The following is an 18,111-nucleotide window of genomic DNA, read 5'->3' as shown; positions in this document are numbered from 1 at the left end:
TAATACCGAAGGTAAGATGCAGTAAAAGCACCGAGTAAAGTGGCATTTGTGGCCTGTCCACGTTAGTAACTAGTACAAAATCTCAGCATATCCTTCTGGCTTCATTTCACAGCAAACAGTTGGGATATTTACCAAGTGTTTTAAAGAAATGACTAAAAAATTGCAGAAAATGCCCTGCAAATGACTAGAACTGAACTGACTAGCAGCGTGAGAAATCTAATGTGCTGAGGGGAAAAAAGAAGTAAACCTTGGAAACATGTAAATCATGAACAGGGAATTATTATATTTAAATACACAGTTTTCTGAGTATAGGTTATCTTAAATGCTTGGATTTGAGAGGAAGACAAGATTTTCAAGTGGCATTTAAAATTTTTGCATTATTCTTCTTGTATAATCGACTAAATTACCTTCAAAATAGGGGACTGCAACTTTTTCTAACTCAGAAATCAAAAATAATAATTGGATTACTAGTACCATTTAAAGCACTAATCTTGATTAATTCGAGAGAAAAACTATCTTTGTCAGCCTGTGAATTAAAAAAGTCACTCTTCTAATGGGGCTTTTTATAAGTCCTATTTCAAGTTACTCATCCAGTTATGTTATTGATCATATCATCTTGAAATTATCACAACATATTTGCTCTTCCATGGGGTCTTTTATCAGCCCATTCTTCCCCTAATAAGGACATGGAGAGTAAAGTAAGATAACCATAAACTTCATAATCTGAATAAATTATTCCTCACCTGTGCTATGGTGACTTGTGTATTTCTAAGGACATGCGGTTTAACTTTATTCATTCCATTTTACTGAAGTAGAAGTTTTTAATTTATCCCAATATTCATGTACTTAGAGCATTGTTACTCAAAGTGTGTTCCATGGAACACTAGTTCTGAAAGTGTTAAATGGACAAAAGCACCCATGGTCATATAAATTTTGTAAATGGGAAGCTAAGCTTTTTGTTTTCTTTGCAAGACTGAGAGTTGTCGTGTATATTAAATATGCATTGTGAATTTGCAGGAGAAGCAAAAGGAGGAATTAGAGTAAGGAGGGATTCCCAAACTTATCTGACCACAGAACTCTTTTTTTTCCCCCCTTGGGAAACTGTTTTCTCTGAGACTACTGCCTCAGCCCCAGAGGCGAGGTCTTAAACACATGGTTATCTTGATTCAATGGTGCAGACAGTTTATATTTTCCACATCTTTTCTGGACCTTCCCACACCCCAGCCTTTTCACCTCCATTCTCACATTTCTTCCTTTTCTAAGTATGATTTCATGGACTGCCTGAGATCTTATTTTCATCGTATTATTCTAGAACAGCACTGCTAGCACTCATAAAAGTGGGTAAAAAAAAGAAAGGTCCATTTCTAATGAACAACAAAAGAAAACCTTAGCAGCTAATTATGCAAATCTCCAGCCCAAGCTGGACCTTTTCACTGCACATTCAATAATGCATTTTAATACCCAAACACTACAAAACAGGCTAAATCTAGAGTCATAACAGTCATGAAAAGGAGTGGTGAAGTAATTAAAGCAAGAAGGGAGTCGTGACTCAAAGGTCATATTAGCAGTTCCATTAAAACTTTAAAAATCCTGGCCAAGTAAATTAAGCCTCCCTGTGCTTCAGTGTAGCTCTTTAAGGGAAAATAAAAAAGCAGGATTAATATTACTGAAAGAAGTATTATGAGCTGTCCACATATTTTCTACCTGAGAATAAAATGTTCCATTAAGTAAGTTTGAGAGAAACAGGGTGGGTGTCCACTGTCACGGCAGAGACGGGGAGGGAAGGAAAAAAACACTCTAAAACAAAAAAAAGGATATTCCCGGAGACTTCACGAATCCTAGCTAACTGAATGGTTTGGTAGGAGAATATGTGGTGGAGGTCATCCAAAAATGACCAAAGTATGAATTATATATACAGTTCTGTTGCTGTCAAACACATGAAATAACACAAATTTCACTAATCAAGTGCTGCCCAGAGGTGCCCAAACCTCTTCATCAGAATCACCTCATTAAAAACACTATTAACAATTCACTAAAATGCAAGCTCCTGTCCAAACCACGGACTTCTCGAATCAGAATAGCCAGGGTGGGTCCCTGGAATCCATCACTGCAGAACTCTGAGGTGATTTAGATGATGGTAAACATTTAGGACCAGATGAGAATAATTTGTAATTAGATTTCTTAATATTCCTATGTAAGTAGATGCTTCTAATGGATTCAGAGACAGTTTGTTCTCTTAAATTTATCCTCTGGAATCTTATTAATAATGCCAAATGTTTTACTAGTCCCTGTTGTGATAGATAATACAGACATGCTTCTTACAGACTCTGGCATGAGATGTTATAAATTAAATGCAAAAACAACTTAATTTTCTATCTTGCTATGGCTATAGCATTGTTGAACCAAAAGATAGACTATTATTTAATTTTTCTTTGTTAGAACTAGAGGAAAACATGTAGATTCTGTTTTATTAAAATCTTTTTATGTTGAAGCTAATGAGAAAAGTTATAGGTCTAACAAGACTATGTCCAAGATTATCTGGGACAGTCCCAGTTTTGTATTCTGGCCCATTGTGTCATAATACACTAATTTTGGATCATATGTCTTAAAATTTTAGGATAAGAGCAAAAGGTCATTCTATTTACAGGTTTCTGAAAAAAAGTGTTTGTAACAGTATCATTAAAAAGTCTCTAACTTATAAGATAGGAGAACTTTAAGCAAGTTTTTTTTTTAATTAGAAAAATCCTACATAATTTTGGTATAGGTGCCAGATCACTAAAATGGCTCATAAATAGTATTAACATCTTAGACTGACCATTTTACTATATTATCAATTTCTGTCATGACATTCATTTTCTGCTTCTTGAATAAGCTCAAAATTTTTCTTCTACTTGGAAAAGATTTGAGGAAAACTGAATTTTTTTTTAATTGAGAAAAGGGCTATACTGAGTGGTAGGCCAACTGTCATCCTGGTTTCCTTTTTTTTTTAAAAAAAGTTTTAGTAATTGTTCCTTTTCTTTTTTTTCCTTTTAATTAATTAATTTATTTATTTTTGGCTGTGTTGGGTCTCCGTTCCTGTGCGAGGGCTTTCTCTAGTTGTGGCGAGCGGGGGCCACTCTTCATCGCGGTGCACAGGCCTCTCACTGTTGCGGCCTCTCTTGTTGCAGAGCACAGGCTCCAGACGCACAGGCTCAGTAGTTGTGGCTCACGGGCCTAGGTGCTCCGCGGCATGTGGGATCTTCCCAGACCAGGGCTCGAACCCGTGTCCCCTGCATTAGCAGGCAGATTCTCAACCACTGCGCCACCAGGGAAGCCCCTGGTTTCCTTTTATTCTGGGATTTACCTTTATCCTGATGGTCCCTGAGCTACATAACACTTCAATTTCCATTTCCTCATATTAATTTATATTTACTGTTTTGACAATACGTGGCCAGCAATCTTGACTATGCCATTGTGGGAAAGGCCCCTTTAGAAATACCACTATCAGTTTGGACTGTGTAGTCCCTTTCTGAAATATAATCTCAGCTTCCTCCCAGATGCTCTCAGCCAAGGAGAACATATAGCTTTCTCATTACCATAATCAGAGCCATTCTATTCCCAAGACAGCTAAGCGTACCTGCCTTGAAGTACTTCACTCTACTGAAATCCTACCACCATCATTTTGATGGGTGCATTCGATGGTCAGTCCTGATTGACCACACCTGGAACTGTTCTTCTGGAACAGGAGTAGAAACTAAAACCTCAGTGGGTAGGGAAAATGCTATGTCCTTTCTATTCCTATTCTGCAGTGTTGAAAATTCCTATTTGTATAATAAAACTCAGTGCTACTTTGCTTTAAAAAAAATCTCTTTTGGAATCTCATTTAACCTAATGAATGACTCTTTTATCTACAGATTTCTCAAAGGATAGTTCTGTTTCCTGTTCTCTGCGAGGAGAAAATGAATGTCTTATTACATTCCTAATAACTACAGATAACGAAGGGAAAACCATCATTCACAGCATTAATGAGAAAGGTGGGTGGCATGCCGTCCCTTGCCAGTGGTAAGAGATATTACACGGGAGAGGAGAAAACAACCAGAAAGATGCTCTGGGTAGCTTGCCAGGAAAGACATTTCCAAATTTTGATGGAGTGCCTCTACTTTCCCAATGACTGAAAGATACCTGTTGAAAGGTTTGATATGTTCCAATGTCTCTTATTAAGACCAAAGAACAAGAGAAGTGTTTTTGTACCAATCCCCGAAAGCTGGCTGATGAATTGTAGAAAGGTGGACCAATTAAATGCAATGTAAGCAAAAGGTATGTTTTTAGGAAAGACTAACAGGGAAGAGGAACATAGCAGTCTAAGAGAAAGAGCTTTGACTCAGGCAAACCTTGGCTCACATCCTGTTCCACCACTTCCTTGACATTCTGGAAGATAATTGTCTCTCCGAGTCTCTATTTCCTCATCTGTAAAATGGGGAAAATAACAGTACTTTCTTCTAAGGGTTGATTCAAGGATTAAATGAAATAATGCATGTAAAATATGTACCAGTTCATAACCTACCTAATGGGTCTTTAAGTGAGAATGCTGAGTCAGGAAAGATGTGAAGAGACAAGGAAGGAAGCAAGTGATCTGTAAAGGAAGTCAGAGTCTGTGAGTTGCTTCTGTGAGTTTTTCTCCGTACCAATTCATGGAGTCGGCTTGGAACTCAGGGAACCCTCAAATAAAAATCTCATCTTCAGTGAAGGGGAGAGAGAAACTTGTAGCAGGTAGAAAAGAGAATAGTGGGGAAGGTATTGATACTTTTGTTGAGAAGTTCTTAAATTTTAGTAAGTTTCACCTGGGGAGCTTGTTTAACTGCCAGCCTCCTGAGTCAGCAGGCTGGATGTGTGGCCCAGGACTCTGCATTTTAACACTTCTCCAGGCAACTCAGATACAGCTGGCTTCCAGACCTCCTCTGAGTGACTCTGCCCTAAAAGCCCTGGCTGCCTTCTTAGATACGCACAGGTGCCTCACCTTTTCTGTCTTCAGTTAATGATGTGTCCCTAAACCTTTCTGGCAGAAATGACAGCTGCATTAAATCAGACCTCTCCAGATCCGGTCAGCAGCCTCTCCTCCTCCTTCCCTCAAAAGCTTGAGGCCCAAGTTCCGGCCCAGACAATAGCAGCAAGGGCAGGCTAGAAGACAGATGTGTTTTGTTGTGTGTGCTGGTTTATCAGTGGGCTGACAAAGTATTAAGTCCTGAATTTGAAACCAAGAGTACCAAGCTGCCATCACTTAAGAGTGTGAAAAGCAATGACAAAATTACCCAAAAGTAAGTTCAAGACGTTATGAACTAACCAAGCAAACACGATTAGAAAAGTATCACATTGCAGTGCTGAGGGTCAGGGAGAGGGAGAGGTTGGCACAATGCAAGAGACAAGTGTATGATGGTGACCTTGCCACTCAGGTGGGCAGAGTGCACCAGGAGACTTGCTCTTGAAAAGCTTCTGTAAATTGACTTCTTTGAAATGCGTATGTAAAGGGCATTGTAGAGGTCATAAGTTAAGAAAATCTAAGGTGAATCCTGCTGTACAAGGAAGAAATACTTTACTTTACCGGCCTCCTCATTATGTATTTTATAAAGTCAAATTCTTCAACTACACCCCCATCTTCTGTTTGTGAACGTGGCAGTGGCTTTAGCAAGTTCTCCTGAAATCAAAGCCATTCCTTATAATGTTGATTCCATTGGAAAAGCAAGTTCCAAACAAAAATGAACTTCCAGAGTAGGTTCTGTTTTTAATTCAGGGGATTTTGTATCTAGATGGTTTGATTTTGATTTTTTTTTTCCTTGTGAAACATGCCTTTGGTTGATAAATGCTTCCTCATTACTGAACTGTTGGGTTTTTCTTCTTTTATTCATCCACACAATATGAGTGGTACATCAACATGCCATCTTTCTGAGAGCCCTCAGATGCCCTGATATCTTTTTATTAAAGCTTTTTATTCTCCCTATGCTTTTGTAGCAGGGAAAAGTGAGGGGAAAATGACCTCCCAGAAGTTTAACAGGAGTCACCTGACGGCTTCAAGGATGCTTCTTTCCTGGTAAATGTTCGAGCTCCTCGGTAGGCCCGGAGCTTCCAGGGGCCCTGAGGACAGAGCCCATCCCCAGGAATCTGTAGTCCCCTCTCACAGCTTTAAGACCAGAGAATCCCAGGGCAGCCGGTTGGAGGCAAGGAGAGAAAAGAGGCAAAATGAGAAAGGAGGATGTGAAGGTTAAGGATGCCCAGTATTCTCCAAACAAATAGAAAAAAAAAAACCCAGAGAAGAGTCACCATTGGTGTGTGTGTGAACATAGGGAGAGCTTCACTCGTCTTTTTTCCGGAGGAACTTTCAGCCACATTCATGAGAGCCGCAGTCAGTGAATGATAGTTGGGGAGCCTTCCTAGCAGGGATATGGGTGTGGATGTTATACCCACAGTTTCCAACTTGGAGATTCCAAGCCCTTGAGGTCTTGAGGATAGAAAAGTGAGAAGGTGCATTTGTTGTAATAATAATAATAATAATAATAACAGCAGCTCTCATTTATTGAGCCCTGACTAATACCATATGTCAGGTGTTATGCTATATTTTTTACATGTATTGATTCATGTAACACCCTCAACAACCATATAAAGCAGGTATTGCTATTATTTCCATTTTTCAGGTAAGGAAATTGAGAAGTTAATAATTTGCTAGGACCTGCAGCAATTAAGTACCAGCCCTGATTGGGGATCTCAGGCAGTTTGGCCCAGAGCCCGTGCTCTTAACTACTGTGCTATACTGCCTCTCACTGGCTGTACGAGCATCATAAATATCTGAATCCCCAAAATAGGTCAGATCAGCACTCTCCCATGTCAGCTCAGCACTCTCCCATAGAAATGTTATGCAAACCACGTTGTAATTTTAAGTTTTCTAGTAACCACATTAAAAAACATAAAATAAATTAATTTTAATATGTTTTATTTAATCCATTGCATCCAAAATATTATTTCAGTGTACAATCAATATAAAATTAATGAGATATTTTACTTTTTTCATATCAAGTCTTCAAAACCAGTGTATATTTCACACTTAACACAAAACCTAATTCTGAAAAGTCATATTTCTAGTGACTATTGAGCAATAGCCACATGTGGCAGAGCAACCAGATTGGCAGCATTAGAAACTCAGCACCTTAGAATTAGGCGCAGCGCTGACTCAGGCTCAGTAGGCAACCCTGGACGGCACACAGTGATGGAGAAAACCTTTTGCCCCACCTACAAATATGTCTTTAGTCTGAGCATCTCAAGAAATACTAAAGAGAGTATGGAAAGTGGAAATTTCTGTTGTGTAATACCTGCTCTGGAGCTTGGGCCCAAATCCTTTCTTGAGAAATGTTTAATTCCCAATGACTCTAAGTTCTTAAAATAATTATCTCCACCGGGCCATGCCTGTTTCTCCATTATTTATTCCCTACTGGAGAGCCCTCCTAATTCATGTTCTGGCTGCAGGGTCTCAGCAAGCTTCATCTTGCTTCGAGCAAGAACGTCCTATGCCCCACCCCAGACATTTCACAGTCAAAGATGTAGCCAGTATATATTCTCATTGACACAGGCCTGCCACTTTCTTTGCAGGAGTGTTGCCAACTTATTAGAAGCGGCCATGGTTCATTTGCTTTGCTAGAAACAGTCTTTAGATCTTCATACTGTAGTGCCTATTTTATTAGCTCCTTTACTTATTTCTGCATAATCTCCTTACATGGTTTTTTGGCCAAAGAACAAAAGTGTGTGAGGCCAGGCATCATGCTGTTAGGGGGCCATTAGTTCCGCTCAAATTCAGATCAGCTATAGATCTTACCTTGAAAGCAGCATGACTAGTCCTGTGTGTATAACCCTCCTTATTAAATATCTAAAAGCAATAAGAGTTAGGATAAACTAAGCGTGATTCATTTCCTCCCAAGATACCATGGATTTGCCTCACTTCTTGCAGAGGGAGAGAGATATTTAATGATAATTTTTGTGTGGGATTCTTTTCTCCTATGAAAGCAAAGGGGGAGCTTAATTATAATGTTTCATTAAGAAATGTATCATCTCCCAGGCATATTGCAAGGATTATTAGTCATTCTGCTGTCAATGAGAGAAGGTACTGAGTAATTGCAAAATTATATTACTATCATCAATAGAGTCAAAATAACATTTCATAGAATGTTCAAGTAGAAAGGACTATACAGAACACCTAATTCCTCAAACTTCCCTGAAGATAAGAATCACTTGGGATACTTTTAATAATAAAAAATTTGTAGCTCCATCCAGACCCACCAAATCAGAATCTCAGGGGTTCGGGCTAGCAATTTCAGGGGTGGGTTTAATAAGCATGAGCACCTGGGCTTAAACTTATCAGGAAGTTAAGGAAACACTAAAGTCCCACATCTTTGTTTTACAGATGAGGGCACTGGGGCTCAGAGAGATGGAGGGACTTGATGGTTTCAGGCAGCTACTGTCCGTCAGATGGGAATGGAACCCACGTCTCCTGAAACCAGTCCAGGAATTTTCCAGGACACCAGGGCACTGCATTAGAGTTGAAATAAAACTGAAAGCCATGATTGTCTTCTGTCTATATATTAAAAAAGGAAGCCCAAGTAGTATATTTCCCAGGGGTTGGTTGTATTTAATATTGAGTATAATCTCCTATACGGTTCAAGAAAATCCATGAAAAAGTAAATGTGTGTGTGTGTTTGTGTGAACACGTTCCATTTCTGCTTTATCATATACCAGGAAGAGACCATCTTTAGTAAACTATAGTCTTTTTATTGATCCTTTAAATATTCCATGTGTGTTAATTGTCACTGTTTTGAATTCAAATTCTTTTTGAGTCAGCCATTCAAGTGTCTATCCATTTGCTTTGAATAACCAGGCTCTTACTTTATCTTTTGTTCTACTTTGAATGAATAGGGCTACCCTTCAACAAGTAACTCTTTTTTTTTTTTTTTTAATTCAGCAAAACAAAAGGTGTTACAAAAGGAGAAAAAGTATGGTTGGAAAATTTCATGAGAAGTGTTTTCGCTACATCAGAACATTAATTGTACCATCTTCTTAATGTAATTTTCTTTGTTTCCACAGACTGTCCACAACCTCCGAATATTCCCATGATCATGTTGGGGGTTTCGCTGGCTATTCTTCTCATTGGAGTCGTCCTACTGTGCATTTGGAAGCTGCTGGTGTCATTTCATGATCAGAAAGAAGTTGCCAAATTTGAAGCAGAAAGGTCAAAGGCCAAGTGGCAAACGGTATGTGCACACTTAGGGGCTACTCCTTTTCCTGTGCAAAAGATGGGATGTCGGCTTTCTTCTGCGCTGGGAGAGTTAGAATGTCATGTTCTTTCTGTACTCCTCTCACCACGTCCCCAACAGCTGATTTCTGTTCTGCTTTGGGGACAAAGGGACCTCTGTCCATTATCTGGGACCCAGATAGCCCTCACAGCATACATTTGTCTCTCAGTGCAATGAGGATTTCCCCTACTCTGAAGCATCTCGTGAAACTCCTTATACTGTATAGCTACTTAGGAACATCAAGGAAATGCATTTTATTCTTTACCACCAAGAGGATCCCACAGGACCCATTTGATAAAGTTTAGGTGCTGTATCTAAATATTTCCATAAATCGGTTGTTAGAGCTAGTGGAATAATGTTCATGAGTAGTATGACAGTTCATGCCAATTTCCATGGAAATACTCATTACTCATAATAAGTTACAAAGTCAAGAAGACTTTTTAAATACCGTCCAGTTAGTTTTTCTGAAAAACATAAATTTTAAACAGCTACCTGAAAAAAAAACCCCAGAGTATCAACTTTTAAATATATGTACTCAATAAATGTAATTTATGTGTCTCCTCTTCACAGTAGGCAAACACAAAACAGGACTCCAATTTTCTGTGTTTCTTTTCCACAGGAGAGATAATTCCATTTCTAGAGGCCCACAGAAACAATTTCATGGTTTTAATTTCATCTCTCTCTCTCTAATGGTGTGTCCAGCTATCTGATAGCAATTATCTTACATTGCTGATTCTAAAAACAGCGATATCACTGGAGGCAATACAGGCAAATACAATGCTCCTTTGGGTTCATCTCCCCAAGTAAATTGATGGTAACACTTTTTTCTCTAGGTCTATAATATCTTCAATACATAAAGCAAATGGAATTTTCTGTTTTGGATAAATTTATCTTGATAAGGGATGTTTATATCTTGTGCAGTTATTTTGAAACAACCATAATATATGGTGCAGGACAATGGACAATGAAAATTTTTATCTACTTTATCTTCCCATTAAAAATGCCTTTAGACAGAACAACCAAATGCAATGTATGGATCTTGTTTTGATCCTGATTTGAACACTCTAACTAATATATATTTTTGGACAACTGGAAAAAGTTAATATAGACTGGTTATTAGACTGATAGCTAGGAATTATGGTTAATTCAATTAGGTATGATAATGGCATGAGGCTTTGCTAGAAAATAATTAAGGTTTATAGTGAAAAAGGAGTGAAGGCTGGGCTTGCTTTTAAATAATTCAGCCAAAAGAGAGAGAGACAGGGATAGTTAAGCAAGTGTGGCAAAATCTTCATAACTATTGAATCTGGGTCTACAGAGGTTCTTGATACAGCTTTCCTCTTCTTTTGTGTGTGTGTGGATTTTTCCTAATTAAACAAAACCTTTAGGAATGTCAAGTGAGGATTTGCAATGAGGATATAACGTATCCATCTCTAACAAGGTAAAAATGTAACCTGACAGGTTAGTTTGGTGACTTAGAACCTAGTACTATGAGGCCAAAGTGTTAGAGCAATTAACTTCACCTGACCCCCTGGCCACAGATGTTGTTTTTAACTCTCATCCACTGCCTGGCAGGGGTCAGAAGGCAACCAGGCAAAACAATCTGATTAGTGTGTACTCGTCAATCCCAAACTCCCAATCTATTCCTCCCCGACCCTACCCTTTCCCCTGGTAACGATAACGTACGCACTACTGTATATAATACAGATGACCAACAAGGACCTACTGTATAGCACAGGGAACTCGGCTCAATATTCTGTAATAACCTAAATGGGAAAAGAATTTGAAAAAGAAGCAAGCAAACAAACAAAAAAGAATGTGATTAAGTTGGCACAAAACACAATAGCAGCAGTTAGTTCAACAACCACGAGCCCTGTGAAGTAGTCTTGACACGCCCATTTTGAATGTAAGAAAACTGAGGCTCAGAGAGGTTAAGAGACTTCCCAAACTGTTGGTCCATAGTGGAGCTGAAATCCTAACTGCAGCCTCTTCTTCCAAGCACAGCCTTGACCCTCCTAGAAAGAATAGGCAGGTGTTCGCAAACAAGCGCTTGGGCAATTATGTGATGTGTATCTACTAACCAGCATATTTTCATGTTCTCCTACAAAGGCATGAATACTGACAAATGATTAATATCTTTAAAATAACATTTTAATTAACAGTTAATTTCCCCCAAAACATGAATTGTTTTCCCTCAGGATGTAGAACATGACTGAAATTCAAATGCTGAATTTTTGCTGCCTCTTCACCTAAAATGGAACAAAAATATGCATTAAACAGATAAAAGCATAAAAGAAAAATATTATTCCCTGTTAAATTGAGTTTCTTTGAATAACAAGTGTTTGATGTTCTGGACTAGATAATGACTGGGTCATAATTATTCACTTGGATGCAAAAGAGGTTTAATTCAAATAACTCAATTCAAATTTCACTAATATGTCCTATTGGGAAAAAAAGAATATTGCTCAGTGCATCCATTTTGGGGTCCTCGATTTGATTTTGTTTTTATCTAAAACCTATTTATTCTTGAAGAACTGAATTTGGTCTTCAAACCCCTGGGGATCTCCGGGGACAGTAGTGGGACCTCTGACCCCTAGGCCCCCATTAGACTCTAAAGGTGACAGAGCTCAGGATGAGAAAGAGCTTTGTTCTTGTCTCCTGAAACATTTCATTCATCGTAGCCATGAAGAAAGGTTACCTTTTATTATGCTTTTAGAAATACCCCCCCCATCCATATTCTTTATGAAAACACAAAGGGAAGATATTTAAATCCATTTTTGATTAGACATTTTTTCTAGGATGACAAGTCATTAACTAGAGGCAAAAAAATGTTCAGTCTGACATTCGTTGCAGTCATGGATTGATTTTGTACTGTGCTAAGCAAATCAGGTCTGCGTTTGGCAGTTAGGCAATCATTAAGGGAGCTGTGGGTCGTGACAGAGAGCTTTCTTATTACCACTTTTTCAAGCTCTAAAAATGTGCCATTGCCTTTGTAAAATCCACAGCCTAAATTAGCAACCCCAAGACTCCTGGGGGAATCAGCCTGGTCAGCCCAGATGGTTGGGGGAAACCTGACCTTGTCTAAACAGTGCAGAAGTGCAGACCCACCCGAAATGGAGCTAGACCCAAACATGTGTCTCAGCTGGAAATCCTGGGTAGGGAGGTTGCCACCTACGTGGCACTAGAGGAGGCTGTGTGGGACATTGCCACACTTTCTCCTGCCAACAGAACCCTGTTTGAGCTCATTCTCCTGAGTTCTGATCATCAGCTGAGGCCAGGAAACACTACTGCCCCCTGACAATGTATACTTGCTCTTTCCCTACTTTTAAGCTTCCACTTTACCCTCCTACTGTGGTGGGATCTGCTTCATCCCTCACCCCTATTAGCATGCCCAGGCCCTATAACTAGCTTTTCAAGAGATGCTCCCCCCACCACAAATATTGTAGACCTTGATAAACAAAGTTGCTTCAAAACACAGAATGAAAACTGCATAATCAAAATGAAACATTCAACTAAATGTCCTCAGAATAGCATTGTGTATTCAGTCAATTGCAACTCAAGGCACCTCCTTTGTCGTGCATATAAATTATTTTTAGTGTGGGATGTGGGATGTTTGACATGATCTGGGATGGGGCCCACAACAGAACTCCTAGTCCTACAAAGATCTTCCCTGACCCTGCTCACAGACTATTTACTCTTAACCAAGTGTCCTTTCTGTTTCCTAAGTCCCTCTATTCCTCCAGGACAGTACCCCACCCATCATTCCCAGCCTACACATCTTACTTTTTCCATCTTTCCTCTTCAGTTGAGTCCTTTATTCTTCTGTAACCAACTTAAACTTAATAGCTTGCAATCTCTTAAAGTTAATAGAATTCTACCCATGATTTTTGTTTGCAAACAAGACTCCACTTGAATCTAAGACCACATCAGTCTGCCCTACACCCTCCAGATCTCAAGTTCTTATCGTAGTAGGACTAAATAAGGACTGTAGTGTCCTCATGATTATCCAGGCTGACCTCAGGAGTAGAAGCAATATGGTGACTTGGCCTTCACTCATCATCCACCACCAAGTAACCTCTTCTCTATTTGCCCTCATTACTGAGATAGCATCTCTCTCCAAAGGCACATGGACAAAGGTAACATGTTACTCAGTTAGAGGTCAGGCCACTGGCTCTGGGCAATGTAGAAACAGGTGCAGGTGTGGTTCCTCCTCACAATGAAGACACTGCAGTGAATCCAAGGGCAACAAGTGGGAGAGGCCAGGGAATGGTTTTCAGTTTTTTTCAGTTCTTCTGAGAGGCGAGAGAAATGTACTGAGAAGACAAGTACAATTGTGTTTTTTTCAAATCTATGCCTAGAAATTGCTACCATCTCTGCAGTTCATGGGATAAGGAAACCAATGTATAACATTTAGTAATTTGGAGGGTTAGAGGTGGTACCCAGACTCCATAATACTCAGAAATGGGCTTGGAAATGTTGAGTCCCAAAGCCCTGGGGGGAAATATCTTTAGTACCCTCTCTAGGACCTAAAAGAAAAGGAAATTCCAAATGTGAAGAAGAGTTATAAGTGAGTACTAATAAGAAGAGGCAGCATTTATTAAACACTTACTATGTGCCAGGCACCTGCTGAAGTACGTTACCTCATGGACCAGGTGGGCACTTTGGTAATCTCTCTTATGGATGAGGACGCCAAAGCTCGGAATTGCTTAAGTAAGGTTTTGTGGTGGAGCTGGCTTGAAACCCAGACTGTCTGATGCCGAAGCCTGTGTGGTCTACCTTGGGAAATGGGAGGGAAGAAACTGCTCCTTACCCAGACATTGTTCCTGCCTGGAACAATGAAACCAAAGGAGAGAAGTGGGAGGATCAGGCTGGACATTTCTCCAAACACCTAGAGAGCTTTGGTCCTTCTGGTCCTGGTGACGGCACCTGGAAACACATCTACAGCCAAATAGCACAACCTAATTATCCAGGCTTTGACACACAACCTTTCTATTGCCCCAAGGGCAAAGCCGTCTTGCCCAACCTGCCTTGGGACCTGTACTCCTTCATGAGCCCAGCGTCCCACATGTCAGTCTCTTGTGACTCCCTCCTTCCCACACTGTTATTCTCTAGTAAGGAAAAGCCAGTGAATTCTTTTACTATCCACAGCAGGTGTTTGCTGTCCTGGGGATCTTTCCCTGCTTCTCTCAAGCAGCTAGTTGTCACTCTGTCTGAATTTTGGTCTCATTTTAGCAAGATTATTTGTGCCCTTGTTTGATGCCTCTCGCCAGCAACACATTTCTTAAAGGCAGATACTATGTCGTTCATCTTTGTGTGCTTCTACCAGTTCACTTTTCCCATTTTTATTTTTTACATTTCACTTTTGGGTCACCTATTGGTTCATTCTATTCATTCAATAAATTCCGAGTACCTACTGTGAGCTAGCTGAACTATTTTCAGCTCTGGTAAAATAGCAGCGACCAAAACAGCCAAAGTCTTGTTTTCTATCCATGATTTAGTGCATTTCCAAAAAGGGTAAGATTTCTAGGTTGCACGCATGGGACTGGCTCTTCATAATAAAAAAAATAAAGATGTATACATTTTGAAATGCTAAGATTATGACATATCAAATTAATCAAAACTATTCAAATGGCTTTCAAGATTGAGCCTGACTCTCATCTTCCAATCTGTAATATACAATGAAATGATTTAGCTATATTAAAACCATGTAATAACATAATATACATACTTTCATTTGGACCTTTTTTTTTTTTAGGGAACCAATCCACTGTACAGAGGCTCCACCAGTACCTTTAAAAATGTAACCTATAAACACAGGGAAAAACAAAAGGTAGACCTTTCCACGGATGGATAGAACTACTTTACGCACGGAAAAAGTCTGTTTCACTGATATGAAATGTTAATGCACTATTTAATTTTTCTTTCTTTGTTGTTTCAAAATGAGGTTGGTTTAAGATAATAATAGGTCATCTGGAGATCAGTCATTCTCTGTGTGAAGGTTAGAGACTATGTTGGCAGGTTCAAAATAATCAAGAAGAGAAATATCCTTAGAAAAGGGGTGACTTTGGGGATCATTTCAGGAATACTAACTCGGTTGCATTAATGCCTCAAAAAATCATCAAAATGATTCATGGGGGCCTGATTTGCATTTGAAAAATGAAATTAGAATCTCATTTGTTTCAGGAATACCTGACGTCTTTGTCTCAGCAAAGTCACAAAGTCCATATGTTCACATTGTATACTCACACTTGCCAATGAATTCTAAACTTTTAGTAAATCTGCCCTTTCCTAAAGGAGGATTTTTTTTAATTTATGAAAAAATGAGATGCTGACTTTTATTTCAGCCGTAGGATGCAATTCTTCCAAACCTGTCCCACGTGTAAAAATGAAAATGAAGTGTTAATAATTTTTGCGGATTTGAACGTACCCAAAAGTCAAGTATTTTGTTTTACAGATGAAGAAGAAGTAATTTATAAATTAGGAAGTCACCAGTAAAAAACAAAAATAACAAGTCTATCATTAGATTACGTTTAATTACCTGAAAATAAACTTCTATACTCAGTTTCCCTATTGACCCTGAGTTTTCAAACTATTACTCCTTCTGTATTTCTCAACCCATTTTACTCAGTTTCACAGTCATGTAAACCCTGTAAATGTCATGTGAAAGTTTTAATTTCTTGTTAAAAAATTTACTTTAAATGGTTAGATAGCTTATTCAAAAAGAGCTCCAATAATATACAAAAGGACCATGGGTTAAACAGAATAAAATTTTTAGTGGTTTTAAATCAAACACATCAAGAGTACACAAGTCTCTCATGAGTAATAGGCTTATTTAAGTCTATATTCTTTTCTCATTTACATAACACAGCTTGCACATTTCAGTTGCATATGGTGAATATGTTACTTTAAAAGTAAGATTTTACTTGCAAAATACATGTGGGTAATTAGGGATCCATAGGTTAATTGACGAGATGAACTCTGTAGAATATTATTTTTTATAGTTAATACTGCTTTATAAAACACTGTCATCTCATTTGATCCTCATAAGGAAAGTAAGCCTCAGAGAGTGGGTAGAACTGGTCCAGAACTGAGGTCTTCTAGCTCCAAGCCATTGCTTCTTTCCACAGGGTGAGACTGACTCTTGTCAGTGAAATGACAGAAAGATTTTGTTAGGTAAGTGATAACTACCATTTGTTTGATAATGTAGTGACTAAGCAAATAGCACTTAAACTACTGGAATGTAGGTGAGGTCTTGTACTTTTGTGCAATGTTTATTACCTTTGAGTAAATTGTAATGTGAAGCCTTTTACTAGGTGAGTACTTCATTAGGTAATGGAGGCTTTATATTTATCCACTGAACTGGCACAGATTAATCTACAGTAAGTCTCTTCAATTCTATCAGTTAGCTTGGTACACATTTGATCACTTGGAGACTTTTTTTTTCAGGTTTCTAAATAACTCAGGTAAATTAGACACTTGGGTAGTATACAGTTATACTAAAAGAATTACTAATCACTTGGGAAACCTGAAGGGCTGATGCACCCATATGTTCCTGACTGAAGCTCAGGGTCGTGGGAAATCTAGAGCAAGAAGGAAGTTGCAATACCAATGACACAATAGTGGTATTCATCTCTACATGTGATATTTTTGTATTATTACTGGAATGGGATTTTAGAATATATAAATTTCCTTTGTGTGTATATTGGGGAAGGTAGAAAAGAATCTGCTATTTCTCTGAATACTGTTTTGACCCAAGGCTGGACCTTGAAAAGGCCAAAACATTAACAGTAGTACTTCTGTTCACTGAAGATTTATGTTACGTGATGATAAAATGGGTTTTTTGTAAGTTGTTTTATTGTATTTTGTGTTGACATAAATAAACATGGTAATTTAAACAATGAACCTTAGATGAATGATAATTCCTTTTATTTACCTGGCACAAAACCCTCTTCTTGTATTTCTGGATCCCTGGGTGACCTGTTCTGATCGCCTTGCTGGTCTCAGTCTGGGGCCAAGGAGAAAAGGCAGCCACCAAAGGCAGGAGACAGCAGGGCATGGGCTGTAATTTGCTGCATGTTTACAACACTGACATCACGAGGTTTTTAAACAGGCCTGGACATTACCTCACATTTTGTAAAATCAAGTTCTTTAGGGTAAGTGTTTTGGGCTGAATTGTGATTCTCACCCCCAAATTCACATTCTAAAGTCTTAACCTTTAGTACCTCAGAATATGACTGCATTTGGAGATAAGAAATTTAAAGAGGTAATTAAGTTACAATGAGGTAACCCTAATCCAGTATGATTGGTGTCCTTATAAGATGAGATTAGGTCACAGACATGCAGGAAGGGAAGATCACATAAAGACACAGGGAGAAGACGGCTATCTACAGCCCAAGGAAAGAGACCTCAGAAGAACCTGCCAACAACTTGATCTTGGACTTCTGGCCTCCAGAATTGTGAGAAAATTAATTTCTTATTTTTAGGCTCCCCAGTCTGTGGTATTTTGTTATGGCCACCCCAGCAAACTAATACAGTCAGGTAGTGCTGTCTTCCTGGGCATCCATTTGTATTGGGTTGGCCAAAAAGTTCATTTGGGTTTTTCTGTAAGATGCTATGCGAAAAACCTGAAAGAAATTTTTGTCCAACCCAATAGATTCCATGATGCCATGCTCATTTTCCAAATCAGAAAAATTAAGCAGAGAAAGACCAAATGCTCACAAAAGGAGTCAGCTTAGAAAAAATCCTTTCTCTCAGGAAGACCCTATCTTTACAAAAAGACAGGGGAAGTCAAGTCAAGCATGCT

At 38.8% G+C, this 18,111-nt stretch overlaps 1 protein-coding gene across 3 annotated transcripts in view; it reads left to right on the top strand.

Annotated features, from left to right (window-relative positions):
• ITGB6 (integrin subunit beta 6) overlaps positions 1–17,210 on the top strand; it is a 124,221-nt gene extending 107,011 nt beyond the window's left edge. For all 3 annotated transcript variants that reach the window (XM_007183160.2, XM_007183159.2, XM_007183161.3), the window contains 3 exons: positions 3,894–4,013; positions 9,100–9,266; positions 15,064–17,210. In XM_007183160.2, the coding sequence (XP_007183222.2) occupies positions 3,894–4,013; positions 9,100–9,266; positions 15,064–15,162 (386 nt within the window). In that variant the 3' untranslated portion in view covers positions 15,163–17,210. The remainder of the gene's footprint in view (positions 1–3,893; positions 4,014–9,099; positions 9,267–15,063) is intronic.
• The last annotated feature ends 901 nt before the right edge of the window (positions 17,211–18,111 follow it).

The sequence above is a fragment of the Balaenoptera acutorostrata genome, chromosome 8 (assembly GCF_949987535.1).
Source record: "Balaenoptera acutorostrata chromosome 8, mBalAcu1.1, whole genome shotgun sequence".
Taxonomy (NCBI): Eukaryota; Metazoa; Chordata; class Mammalia; order Artiodactyla; family Balaenopteridae; genus Balaenoptera; species Balaenoptera acutorostrata.
Note: the sequence above shows the minus strand (reverse complement) of the source record. Positions and strands in the feature narration are given on the sequence as shown.